This window comes from Anopheles funestus, chromosome 3RL, assembly GCF_943734845.2.
Source record: "Anopheles funestus chromosome 3RL, idAnoFuneDA-416_04, whole genome shotgun sequence".
NCBI lineage: Eukaryota > Metazoa > Arthropoda > Insecta > Diptera > Culicidae > Anopheles > Anopheles funestus.
In genome coordinates this window covers 70,431,380-70,445,780 of record NC_064599.1, presented here as the reverse complement: position 1 = coordinate 70,445,780, position 14,401 = coordinate 70,431,380, and the positions used below count along the sequence as shown (strand labels likewise).

Genomic DNA, 14,401 nt, shown 5'->3' with positions numbered 1-14,401 from the left:
CGGAGAATACGAAAGAAGGAAATGTCACGCTTCGTAGGAAATTTCTTACGTGGACTCTTTTTTCGTTTTTAGGTGTAGAAAAATCGTTCTCCTTACATTAGACATTCCATGAGCATTTTATGTGCAAAGGTTGCATCTTAAAAGATCTATGCAGAAATTTAACCTAGCATACCGAAGTTCCTCGTTCTCGTTCTCCCTCCCAAGCCCTTCGTTAGTTAAATTGGAAAGTGTTTTACCGGGCGGAAAAGCGAGCGAGAAAATTATGACCAGAACCGCCACTCATCATAACCATACAGTCGTATGAATCACACTTATAAAAATGAGGAATGTTTTCCACCGGTCCTCTTGGCTTCACAAAACACCTTCCCACCTTCGTCCCGTAGCGTAAGTGAATCGTTTTGTATCGCGATTTAAGATCAAGCGAAGTACAAACCGAAAGGTGACGCTGTGGGTGGGTGGAAAACACCTCTAAGGAAGCTCGAACGAGCTTCGCGGTGGGAAATCCACGGAATAGAAGAATTTGGTACACCTTTAGAGCAAAAATTTTTCGTGTGCAGAGCTATTTTTAGTGCGGCCACAACTACTTTCGCAGTCGCGTTGAGAGGTGAGAAGTGAAATGGCACGATACGGAAGGAAAGAAATGGCATAATACAAAAAAAATAAAAGTACAAAACACCTTAACTGCTCCTAAATGCGGTAAACATTGTCGGCTTTTTCAAATCGAGATGTGGCCACTGTGTTAGGCGATGCACAAAGTAACTTTTTTCCAAACTTTAACTTCAGCCACAGGACACGAGGAAGAAAATTCCACTCCTAACATAAACCTACCGGAACGAGGGTGGATCTTTTTTTTTTGTTCTTCACAAACGAAACATTGAGACTTGTAAGCAATAAACCAGCGCTTTGTTTTCCTCGTTTTTTAGCTGGAGAATGTTTTATTTTAGATCAGTTTGGAGCAGAAACCTTAGGCAGCTCGCCGCATGGCGATCGCTAACCAAAGCGATGAGATAATTCGACGATCATTAGAATCGATAAAAGGTGATCAAAATTCAATGCAAGGAATTTTCGTTGGAATTCTTTTGTTTATAGCGTGACAAGGCGAAGAGGGGGTTAAAGCAAACTGGTCGGAGAAAGTTGACTCCTGAATGTATGCAATACAGCGCATTTGTATGCTTTTTAAAATATGTCATAAGCAATTATTTGTAATTTTTATTTTAAAAAATTTCTCGATGCTCTTTAGTTTATTGTTCACCATAAAGATTCTTTATAAAGTGTTGCACTTAAAACGCAAATTATTAAAGAAATAAATTTTAACAATATATCATAAGATTTAGTAACTCTCATCTACAAAATTTAACCACAAACAATTTATTTTAACTATTAAAAATACGGGAATGATGTTGTATCCATCCAGCTATACCTTCTCCACATCAACTAAGACCAGGTAAATGTTGGGCCATCGGTCAACTGCTCGTCAACTACCGCTTTCCGCTACAAAAAACATCGCAACCCGCTGCTTTCCGCGCAACGTGCCAAAGTCGTTCATTCGTACGCGTACGCGAAGCAACGCGTCGGTCGGTTGAGTCGACGGTGGGTTCTCGAAAAAATTGGAGCTCCACTAAAAATACATCTCCGGTCTCATCTGCCAAAAATAGTTCCGCAGGAGAAAATTCTTCGCCAGCGTTCGTACCAATTCAACCGGTGTAGCACTTCTGGTACCGGTCTATCTCGGTCCGGTTCCTGTCACTGTGAGTAACTCATCTGCAACTTTTCCTCCCACTCAGTGACCCAACTAGATGGAATGGCCGCATCGAAAATGGTGGAGAGAAAAATTACCTCACATTAATATGTATTTTTCACATTTGCCCGATCAATCCCGATCATCCCGAAACGTGCTGATCGTGCTGCTGGATTGGAAAAAGCGCGAGCAAAACACATGCCAAAAATGCTAAACAATTTAACTGCCCGGAAAGGATGATTATCCATTACATTTGCCAGATACGGCTGAGTGGCCGTACACTGACCGTTTGTGGCCTCCACGCCGGGGCGAAGTAATCATGTCATCTTCGTATTATTTTCACCACATTTTAAATCGTCGTAAACGTAAGACCCTTGTGACATTCGGTTAATTCAACGATCATAATTTTTCTCGCTTTAAGTGAAATTTTCATTTGCTTCTTTCCATTTTCACTGCAACTAGCTCGTGATCATAAACATTTCCACCCAAGGCGTTCCCAATTAAACCTATCCCAGGCGTGTATGTAATCCCTGTTCACACGTTTTTCTGTCGAGAAACATTTTTTAATCTCTTTCTTTTTCTCTTTTTTTCTCTTCTTTCTACTAGTGCGTACGGGTATGTTTCTTTTCTGGTTGGAAATTTATCATAAATTATAAGACACATCATCGTACCAATCAGTCACGTTTTATATTGGAGTGAATTTTTTGTTACGCGGAAAACCCGATTTCCACCCCCGGCATGATTCACAAGCAGAGGAACAGTAGAACAACAAAATGCAACCAATGTCCGAGCTGACAAATCACAACAGATGAGCGTGAAGGTATGGGTATGGGTATCATAGGGGAATATTTAACCCTATAAGATGATGCCGTTGTATTGTTACCTTTTTTATTACCATCATTTTGTTTCAGTTATCATATGTTTCATTTTGTTTGTTTGTTTTTTGTTTTTTTATCAATTTTAATCGTCTTGCTATAGACTAACTAGCGGTTTTTATTGTTTCAATATGTTTTTATAAATAGTTTTTAGTGTTTTTATAAATAGTCTAGTTGTATTGTATCCTTTTTTATTACCATCATTTTGTTTCAGTTATCATATGTTTCATTTTGTTTGTTTGTTTTATGTTCTTTTATCAATTTTAATTGTCTTGCTATAGATTAACTAGCCGTTTTTATAAATAGTTTTTAGTTTTCATGTATTATATTTTCCTCTTACTTATATCATTACAGTGTATTTAAACTATTATGTCTATGTTTTACTTTGTATGTTATGTTTTACTATCCTTTTTATATTTTTGTCCTTTTTATATTTCTCTTCATATTATCCGTATTTTCCTATTATCAATAAAACTTTTATGCGAACGACCTAAACTCTTGCTTTTCTACCTTTATGCTTCTGTGACTGTATCTCATATACAAGAGTTGAAACATTCCCTTACCGCGAGTGCACTAAGAATACATACGAAAATAAACGTCTTTCGGTTTGTCCACTATCTCACCTTCCTCACATTCCTTCCTCAGGTCACGAAACACAGATATGGACTGTATGTCGGCAAGTGAATAATCATAGCCGGATGATTCATAACCGACAGACTAGAATGTTTTCCGTTGTTTCGCTTGCTTTTTTTGTTTTCTGCTCGTTTCACGGGTACCACACGAGGCAATCCCACGCGTGCCATTGTATGAAACGGCCCCGTATGCCACTGTGCGCACATTCTGTGACGCGATTTTCTTCACGACGGTATGAAAATGACACCCGATGTGAAATAAAATGGCACGAATAAATGTCAGCCGGGCGCGTGTGGACAACGACCAGCGTTGGGCGATACCGTGATTACCGTGGGCGAGATGGGTAAGCGGCGGTGAAAAATACACCGACAGTAAGTCTGATTGTGCTCGAGGTGTGGCTTGAGTCGTTTGCGAGAAAAGGGAAAGTTTCGGTCGAGTTTTTTTTGGTTTTATTTTCCTCTTTAGCGAAAGGATTGGGAATTGATTCGGTTGCCTTTTTCAACTCTGGTAAACGATTTCAATTGCACCATCTTAGGACCACCCAAGAATGTTGTCCTGGTTTTTTTAGAACATTACCCAAAACGTTGAAAAATTATGGAGGGTGGAAAAAGTGGAAGCGGTAAGAATGACAACGGGCCTAGGTTTGGTCGGGTTCGAGGATGTACTTGGAGTGGAGTGAAATCTATTTTCAGCCGATATACAAAAATGACGATATGCTGCTTAAAATAACCGCGCCGTGTTTTCTCATTTTATAATACTTCTTTTTCACCTGCTAAAATTATATTTGCCCTTTCCTGTCGCCTCACCTTCCACTTCTTACTCGTTTTCCCGTAATTCTAACCATCATTAGGTCTTCTCAGTTCGAACCTGCGCTTGTTTACCTCACCAAACAAATCGTTCGTATGCGTTCGAAACGATCTTACTGACCGGTTTACCTTCTCCTCTTTTCATTTTGCTTTAGTAATTTGCATCATATAGACAGACAAAGAGAGAGAGAGAGAGAGAGAGAGAGAGAGACAGAGAGAAAGTAAGAGAGAAGAGGCAAACAAATTGTGGACTTGTGGTGCATTCCAACGGCACGATTACCTTGACGTTGTATATACATACGGAGAGATGATTTGAGTAATACCAGTATTACGTAAAATCTGCAGGTGAAATAATGCAGTATGCAACAGAAATAGAATCGATCATTTGTGTTAGTGGCCAGCAAAAAAGTAAGAATAAATACGTATCATATATTGTGGGCATATTGAAGGATTTTTGCTGAAGGAAACATGTGCTAGTCCGTTTATTACATGCAAGCAATTAAATTTTTAGCTTGTGACGCTAACGTGCACAAATTCCGCGTCTATGCGTGAGTCACGATTAATCAAAGAACCGATTAAACCGGGAAAGAATGTAATAGTAATTAAAATGATGAGCGATCCTGAGGACAGACAATTATATTTGCTTCCTACAGCTGCCTATTCTGGAGGCGTTTCCCAGGATTCTTGCCATTTACGTTCAATCTAATGCACTGAAGCTTGTGTACTGAATCTCATCTGGATCTATTGTCTGGATCTGGATTCAAATAAATCTTGTAAACCATTATCAATTTATTTGTTTATCTAAGCAGTAACATTCGTTTGATTTCTCTGTTCTCTGATTTGTTTTTAATTTTAATTTAATAAAAAGAGGCTCACTTTATAGTGGGAAAATTTACGGGAGAAGATTCTAGAGTTCAAGGTTTTTGCAGTAATCAATTAACAATTAGTTTGAAGACATTTAGACTATAAATGTGTATTTGAGTTCTACACCATGTTCTTTGAAGAAACTCTCTCTTTAAAGTACTTAGTTAGGCCCTTAGTTCTTACGACTACATAAGTAGATTATTATATCAAGGTACCAAAATATCGAAAATGACAGACCAAGACTTCTTGAGGTTGTAGAGCCATAAATGAAGAAGTCCTTACTGTTGCATTTATAATCTCGTTGGAATCACCTCCTCAGCGAGTTGGTAACTTATGTCTAGAGCAACGCCAAGATCTATAATGTTGCTATTAAGCTCAACCAGGATTGATAGAGGGGGTGAGTATCGTACTACAACACTGTTCAGGAGCAGTTTTTGGTAATTGGTAAGTCACCGATGGTAGAAGTCATTGATGAACTGTTACGGTTTTTGTTGGTTTCTAATTACAATTCGATCTCATACTAATCCAAAAATATGTTTAAATCTTCAGCAGGATTAAAACGATTACCGGCAAGAAACAAGAAAGCTTTGTCTGGAGGATCTTTTAAACGGTCGGTATAGATATTCCTCAAAATTAATGGCAAATAGATGAATCAATCACGCTAAATACCAACCGCCTTATTCCCGCATTTGGGTTTCATTATCTTCACTAGCATAACTATCTTTATGAAACTATTTAGCGAATTCGCTGCCTCTTATGCATAATAAGGAAACATATTCTAATTTGGTAAGGTTCGAAGATCCTAGGACAAAGCCATTTCTTGCTGGCTTATAAACCATAGAAGCGGGCTGCTACGAATAGGCTGTGAAAGTTTGGATCACTTTCTCGAATACTTGCAACTGAAGAGAAAGATGAAAAATCTTCTTCAATGTGATGCTTAATTTTGATTAACTTTCTTTAAAAAGGAACAATTTTAAAACGCTTCCTAATCGAATGAAACATTATACATATATTCTTTAATACATTTCAACGCAAAGCAAAAGAAAAAAATATATCCATTTCCCACTTTAAATTATCTATGAAAGAAGAGATTTATTCAACTACAATTTGCTGTAAACCGTAGAAGGATGCATCATTTGTATTTGCCATCCCGTTTTTCCATGGAAAATTAATAATTTCACCTGACGAAAGAAACTTTCTCTTCACCGTTCTGTGCACCATCTAGCGGAAAATTCATTACACTATTCATGCGTTAAAAATTTTTCACCGTTTTCCCGCTAGAGGTCACTTTCGATTCACGAATTTTCCTCGTGAATAAAATAGAAACAATTTCCATTACTTGAATGAACCTTTGCCAGCATTTCTTTCTGCTCAAAAACACTGTGTATTTTTACCATTCGATCAGAATCAAGATTGATTTGGTATTGGCCCTTACACCGCCGTGTTGTAAACAAATATCCGATAACCTAAACAATATTTCACCGCCCCGGGGGAAAAAGTTCAATCATGGGATTTTGGTTTTGAAAATTTGCAAACCACACCGGCACGGATCCAGTCCAGTTTGCAATGCCGTTCGATATATCGGTCCGGTTGCAAATGTAAATAAATCATTCCGACCGAACCGAACCCAGGGTGGACATTCCTTTTGCAGTAGTTCGGTACGGTATTCTTTTTATATTATTTCTTGCGCTTCCCTGCCCGACTATCGAAAGTTAAATCGTTACACGAGCCATACCCAGCATGCTTGAAACGCTATGCCGAAAGCGTATAATTAGTCGAAGGTCCACCACCATTCGCATCACTTGGCCTCCAAAACGGAAAATCCCAAGGAAAAGCAAACAAACACCAGCGAAAGAAAAACAACGAATGAAACACGCACGCGGCCGTGTGCGCGCGTTTGTTGGTCGGTGCTTGAGTGTGGTTTCGATGGCGTCCATATGCGAGGAAAATTTCACCCTTATAGCTCCCGTTCGCCCGTTTTCCCAAGCACCACTGGGCGTGCGTTTAAATGGACTGGAAAGATCATGGCCCCGCACGCTCACACGCTGCCGAAGTTGTTGCACACCTTGCGAAACGTGCCTGGCCGCCTGTTCGAGGACGAAGTTTATGAGCTGTCAAAAATGTAGAACTCGCACCTCGCAAGAAGTATCTTTTGCCCTGAGATGATCGTGGGCGACATTACTACTTACGCTTTGCCAGCGGACCGATGATGCAACTTCTAAGTGGGCCAACGTTTGGAGTTGACTTTCACACCCCATTGTACTGCGTTCGCAATCAAACATCTTTTCGTGGGTGTTTCATATATTTTTTTTACGAAATAGTATTAATTTTATTACAGATAAATTATCAACGAATTTTTCTCTCTTACACAACAAACCGATTCTTTTCCGCTTTGTCTCATCATTTGGGGATGAGATTTGAAAGTGGAAGCAGAACAATATAAACTCAAGGTGTATAAAGCCGTACGCCGTATCAATAATACCAGTTCTCTGAGCAGTCGATTCTGGAGACCTCCTGAAGTCTCCGGAATTTCTCCCGCACGCGTCTACTACCTGTTCTCTCTCTCTCTCTTTCTCTTTCAAAACTTCTCATCTACGCCCTGCTACTATTATCTTACACACTCGCTAATGTGGATGTTTTGTAACGATCGCTCGGTAAGAGGTATAGGAGTTAAAGGAGTTAGGGAAGGACATTTTATGTAGGTCGCGGGAGATACTTCGTGTGCTGGTGTGTATACGTGTGTGTGTGTGCATATATATGTGATGGTGGATGGCGTTTGTACACATTTCCGGACCGGTGCTCGAACACCTCGTTCGCTTACTTGCCGAGAATAATTTTACGACCGGCGCCAATGTTCTGACCAGCCTGGGTCGCACCCTTGTTCGTGCCCGCCTGCAACCCGATGATGGCCTGCCCCGCGTTCAGCTGTTCGTCGGTGAAGTTACGCTTGCACTCGTCCGCCGGTTTTGGTCCCAAGAAGGGGCCCTGGAACTCGGGATGTTTGTAGCACTGTAAACGAAGGTTGGATAGTTTCTTACATTAGTTATCAAAGCACCAACAACCACCGAATGCTCCCAACTTACCGCTCGTCCCAGAGCAAAGACTGTGCTGGTAACCTGCGCTATGTCCTTCTTCTCGTACAAGTCTACCGTTTGGAACACGTCCAGATCGGGCACGCCGTACTTCTTGATCGCCTGCTGGAACAGATTGATGTTTTCCATCATCTTGAACTGTCCGCCCGATGTGTTGATCTTTGCCACTGCGCCCGGTTCCAGCTTGTTGATCAGCTTGCACAGGATCAGTCCATCACGGAGGGCATCCTCGTACAGTACACCGGCCGGGAACTTTTCACCGAGCACCTCCTCGATCCAGTACTGAGCTTCCTTATCCTTCTCCAGGTCACGCTTGCCAGCGATCTGGTGATGGAAATGAAACCAAACCTCACATTAGTAATCTCGATCACCTCGATATAGTACACCATAGTACACTCCACACGGGTATTCACTGTCAAACACTACAAACCTTAGCACGAACTTGACGCTCCAAAGCCATTGTGTTACTGCGCACTAAACTGTCACGGTTTCTTCGTTGCTTACCAACTGTGTCAAGCTGCTGTCGCTCGTGTACTGATGAGTGGTCCGGTCAGTAGGATTGCTTTTAAACTTCTTGCTTCCGTCCATCGTGCGCGTGATGGAAAAACAGTGCGCCCGCGTTTGCGCACTGCAGAATTAGCTGTTCGTTCGAAACGATCCAAGAGATCGCTTTTGTTTTTCCGAAATTTAATACTAACATCAAGGCGTGAAGGGTGGAACGAGGAAAGACGGACAAGGTACGGCGTCCTTTAACGTCCACGTTTTCTCTCGATCATCTTTTTCTTCGTTGCTTACCTCTCTTTCCCACACCATTAACTCATCCACGAAGGAAACGGAGCGTCGGATTTGTCGATTATTCCTATCCGATGTTCTTGTTTTGCGAAACGAGCCGGGGGAGGTTTATGGGAATCTCTCCAACTTGCCTCCATTCCACCTACTGGTCTCACACGGCCCGGTGACGTGTTTACAATAAAATACACATCATTATTTCGAGAACGTTCGCATCCCGGACGTGGCGATAACTCCATGCGTTTGGATGGAACACGCTTCACACACAGACAGATACCGTGAGTAATTTATTTCCGTCCAAATGACAGATTTTCCCAGACGCACTAACGTTCGCTCGTTTGGGGGGGTTTTGTGTTTTTGAAATGGAAAAGGGCAGAGGAAGGCATTGAAGAAAATGTGGAATTTTTGCGTAAATTCAGCTGCCAAAATATTCTTAATGGTTCGAGCCAAGTAAAGATTTGGAAAAAGTGAAAAATAAAATAAATACACCAATAAAAGAGGATGCCTTTTTTGCCAAAAGATCAATGTTTAGTGATTACTTGATCTTTTCTACTCGTTAAAGACTACATTAAACTGTCAGCGAGGAGAGAAAGCGTCTGCTTTTTGCAGCTGATTGATGACACGCTACGTGAAGGATACAAGCTGAAAAATGAACCACACAAACCGCGGTTATGTTATTCTTAATCAACAGTTCAATCATTGAACCAGATCATCTAAACAAATACGCCTGCTGTCTACTAAAGATCAGGCAAATTCACTATCAATGATGCAATTCAATTTCTTTCGACCAAACTGCATTCAAACACGTGCCTGTTGCCAAACGCATACACACATACATCATACGCAAGTGCGAATTGTTTACAGTGCGTTCCAATTGGTTCCAATCTTTCAGCAGATCGTTTCACGAATAGTACACACTCGTGTACTCGTGTCTGTGAGTAGCGAAGGATCTTCTGTATGTTTGTACTCTAATTACTAGTGGATGTTCTAGATGGTTGCATGCGGGTAATTTAATTACAAAATATTGCCAGTTTCTTAATGAGAATGCAGCTTCATCCAGTTGGAATGTCGTACCTATATGCGTGCCTCACTCATTCCCAACATTAGCCGCTGACTAATAACGCAACTAGGAAATGGACAACAGAGACAAAAACGATCGACTCAATGATTCACCTGTTGTGCAATTTTCTTACTACACCAGCCCCACCCTTTTGCCATCCTAACTCTACGACTTCATGGAACATACCAAAATGTACTTTTTCCATTTCATTTAAGGTTCCCGATCTTCACTATTACCAACGGCCGGAAATCTTAACCACCCCGATGGACCCTCTTCAGAATTTGGTTTTAATTTTAGAACAACGCCAATCGTCCCATTCCAACCCCGAGCGTCCATTAAGCGACCCTGTACGATCTCAAGGTTACGATCAAACGCGGTTCCAACGCGGCGTCACTTTGCTGTGAAAATGGATTCTTCCCTTTGTTTGTTTTCTGGCAAAAGCGTCCCCAAACCACCAACCGTTACCGTTTGATGACCTCCGGATAAGCTCCGAAAAGCGTTTATTTGTTGTGTATCTAACATCAAACGATGCCATCCCGGACAAGACATTCGGACAAACAAAACGGGGAAGAATCTGGTATTTAATAGGAGGATGAACAGAAAAATGGTCCTTCCCTCCTTTAGTCTTCCTTTTAGCTTGGACGTACATTTTAAAGTGGCCCAATAAAATGCAGCGTGAAACAACATCCGCTGTCATTTTACCGTTGGTGGACATCACTGCTGACGGATCAGTCCACACAAAACCCGATTCGCCGGTGACTAAATTTAGAGATGAATACGTTGCACGCGAATGGTCGGCGACGCTACAGCCGGGAACAGGTATGGACGGCTTGACAACAGCACAGTATTACAGTGTTGCTTTCTCAGCATCTTCCACACATGGTCATTTTCTGAATTTCTCACGTTCCAAGAACGATGAACTTTTGGGTCGGAAATTGGTTGCGTGGAGTATTTGTTTGAAAAATGCAAACCTGAGATGAACGACGCATGCCACACGATGTCCGTAAAGAGCGAAAGTATTCTTCACCAATCACCTGCATGGTCACGCCTGAGCTGGCACGAACAAAAATAAACCACCGATCAGATCGTGTGTGTACCGATCATCTTAAAATATATCGTCGTCTCATCCCGAGCCCGTTGCTGACTTCTAGCATTGTGTCCAGTGAGTGTGCATTCCACTGCGTCCGAATCATCGCTTCACGCGGAGTAGACATTCGACAGACGGGCCATCTCGTCACGTCAAACAAAACATGCGTCCCGTGTGCTAGTATGTGTGTTTCGGTGGATACGCATCCATACAAACGGTGATGTTGTTGATCAGATTCTTAGTATATTTGGCTTACTCTTAGCATCAACCTATGTATATCGTACAATATTTTGGGGGAGAGCCTCCTGTTTGTTTTGCTTTCACTTCCGTACAGGTTCGGTTTTACATTTGGACATGATTGGGACTAATCTTAGAACTCGTTGCGTCACTCATTCTTTCTTTTATCTTTTTGTTTTGTTTTCTTCTTCTTTTAAGTGTTCTGTTTTTGATCTTCTGATCATACTGTCATCTTCGGTCGAAACGATTCCAGCTACTAGTGCAAAACAAAAACAAAAATAAACAACCAAATACTCATGTCCTTCCCGAGTTACCTCCCGAAAGATGCATTTACACGGAACCACTATTGAATTCTACCAAGCAAATCAAGTCTACCTCTCCTACTCCTAGAGCTGTACAACAATGTTTAAGTGACTCCTGAGCAGTTAGCGCTACGCTCAAACAGGGAGAAAGTTTTTAGCATCAACACCTTCCGGAATACTATTTGGATCGTTTCCAGTTTTGTATGTCGCATTGTCGATTTCGCGCGCCATTTCTAACACGTCCTTTCATTTGTATGTGTGTGTTGTTTTAGTAAGAGATTTTTTTTTCGTAGGATTAGTAAGATCCCTGTAGTGTACTGCAACTGTATATATGTGTGTGTGAGTGTTTGTGTACACCGATTGGCACCTGTTGTTATTGGAATTCGATGTTTTGCTTCTAGTCCCGCATTAGTACGCGTTCCCTATTCAAGGGGAAACTATTTACAAACTGCCGCCCCCTGTCAAATGCATCTAAGTTCTAAGTAGTAGTATTTAAATTAGTTAATTTTACCATCTAGTTTCCTTCAATAAAAGTGATCTCGCTCCACGAAACACGATTCCTATCATCAATCGGAAATAGATGCTCCTCTGCACTCCGTATACAAGACCGTATCGCTTAAATGTCCATTCCATATTGTTCGCATTGGAATACGTTTCGAACTCTTGTGTGTACTTAAACACCACACTTCAGAAGTATCCTTTAGTGCTACTTATTCTCTTCTTGTTCTCCTGTGTTTTTTTTATCTCATTTTGATTAATGTCACCTACGCCTGACGATGACAGACCGACGTCGCTGTCAGGTCGATCTCGTTCGTCACCATTCGATTCCAACCTGCGTCTTACCTCTTGCCTCTCCAGATCCTTATCCAAATCGTAACCTGCAGTTTGGGTTGTATCTTGCCTTAATTAATTCACCGGTTGCTATTTCCTCATCTACTCTCTTTCTTACCCTCTGTTGTGGACTTATTTTTAGTGAGAGCTCATACCGTACCGATGCAAAAGACGGAAAAAAGAAGGTGTACCAATTCGGAATTGAATGGTTGCTGCATTTACTACACCTTCTCCACTACTGTGTCCAACCTTCCTCACTGGACGTCCGGGGTCAGCATTCAGAGGTCTCTAAAGATCGCAACATTCAAAGTATCGCATCTTCCCCAAAAATTTCCACCAATTAAGCTGCTGCCCTTGCTCCTGAACAAGCATTTCCACCCTAGAATAGATGATTGGCGGCCGTCGTCTTGTTCAGTCCACCGAGCGGATCTAGCAGATATCCGGCCGCACCACCGCCCGCTGCCGCACCGAGCAGCGAGGAAAACGGGGAGGACAGTGCCGCCACCGCATGGTGATGATGGTTTTGGAGGTTATGATTCATGCTGAGATGATTGGCTGCCTTCTGGTTCTGTAGCAGCGGATTGCAGGACGGGTTCCACTTGTTGTTGTTGTTATTGTTGTTGCTGATGCTGTTGTTGTTGTTGTTGTGGTGATGGTGACTGTTGTTGTTGTTGCTCGTACCATTGCTGACCACGAGATGATGATGGTTCGGTCCGCTATGAAGACTCGCTCCGTTCAGTTCGTCTGTCAGTTTTCCTACCAAAGCCAAAATTGGGGAAAAGGCATTAGAAATGGGTAAGAACCAAAAAAAAATCAGACATGGTACAGTCATACATAGTACACACAGTGTGATCAAAATGGGTAAAAAGGGGTTGAGAACTCGCTCGCGTGTGCTCGTTCGCCAGTGACATGCGACAAAACGTGCCACGACAGTTACGAATGATCTCTCGAAACGATGTCGAAAGCGTCCTTATGCCACTGCTGGCCACACACACACACATATTCCCTCACTCTCACCTCTTCTCTGTAGACTCCTACTACCCAGTTCCTTCCACCAGCGAAACCAGTAGAATAGTTTCTCAAAAACGGCGTCTACTCCCCAAACGAGAACGGTGCGACTACCAGCAACAAACGCAAACTTCATAATCCATAATTCATAAACTCGGCAAAGTTGTACCAGCTTTTTCTTCGTTCTTCGATGGACCATTTCCAAAAATGGAACGAACACACAAAAAAAAAACGATAACCCGTCGCTTACAACGTACAAAAGGAAAAATCGAAAAAGGTGACACATGCTGGTGGGGATCGAATATTCCAAAATGAATATGGCACCAGCTTTGGAGCACCATCGTCAAAGCCGTAGCGAAGGATTGGTTGGGGTTTTAGATTTACAAAACTTTCGAACTAACGTGACAGTGTAGATTCTAGCGAAGGATGGTAAACTGGTCCAATCGAAATTGAGCCACTGTTGGATGGATATATCGTTATGAGCTGTATTTGGCGAGTGATTGCTAACCTGTCAAAGAATGTTTTATGCTGTGTCCGTTTTGGCACATGAATGTATAGATTTTTTAACGATTTTTCCTACATTTTAAACTTAAATCTGAGGAACGTCTATGAGTTGGACAATGAACTCATTGTTATGTGAAGAATTACACTTGTTCCGTTCAATATGAGTTGGTCACGTCATTAGAATGACATAGAACAACCTTTGTTTGAAGGCTTTTAAAGACTTAAAGACGGGGCGGCCCGGTGGTGTATATGATAAACGGCGCCGGTCCACACGGCAGGACTGGGTTCAAATCCCATCCGGACCGTCTCCTCGTAGCAAGGACTGACTCTCCGGCTACGTGGTAAAATAAGTCAAATAAGTCAGAAATGGCCGGCGTGACCTGTAAGGCCGTTAAAAGAAGATGAAGAGCACTCAAATGATTTTTTTTTTGAAAGTAAAAGCCGGAGGAGTTCCATGAGTCACTTCGAAGATCTCCAAGGTATTACGGAGCATTTCGAAAGAAGTCTGTAGTAATACAGATTACAGTGAATTGACTTTCCTCCCCATTACAGATGAATAGTAATAAAATTAGTGA

General features: G+C 41.7%; 3 protein-coding genes across 3 annotated transcripts in view; 1 reads left to right on the top strand and 2 right to left on the bottom strand.

Moving 5' to 3' along the window:
- The first annotated feature begins 2,343 nt into the window (after positions 1-2,343).
- Positions 2,344-14,401, top strand: part of LOC125769815 (G1/S-specific cyclin-D2) — a 127,994-nt gene continuing 115,936 nt past the window's right edge. Inside the window, exon 1 of the mRNA XM_049438693.1 lies at positions 2,344-2,353. The gene's annotated coding sequence lies outside the window, so the exon portion shown is untranslated. The remainder of the gene's footprint in view (positions 2,354-14,401) is intronic.
- On the bottom strand, positions 7,212-8,574 carry LOC125769822 (muscle-specific protein 20). The gene is made up of 3 exons (XM_049438707.1): positions 8,439-8,574; positions 8,000-8,332; positions 7,212-7,925 (listed from the first exon to the last, which is right to left on the bottom strand). Exons 1-3 carry the CDS (start codon positions 8,466-8,468, stop codon positions 7,734-7,736), a joined length of 555 nt encoding a protein of 184 aa, XP_049294664.1. The 5' UTR covers positions 8,469-8,574; the 3' UTR covers positions 7,212-7,733.
- LOC125769812 (paired mesoderm homeobox protein 2A-like) overlaps positions 8,680-14,401 on the bottom strand; it is a 42,800-nt gene continuing 37,078 nt past the window's right edge. The window contains exon 4 of the mRNA XM_049438687.1: positions 8,680-13,070. Within this exon, the coding sequence (XP_049294644.1) occupies positions 12,694-13,070 (377 nt within the window). The 3' untranslated portion in view covers positions 8,680-12,693. The remainder of the gene's footprint in view (positions 13,071-14,401) is intronic.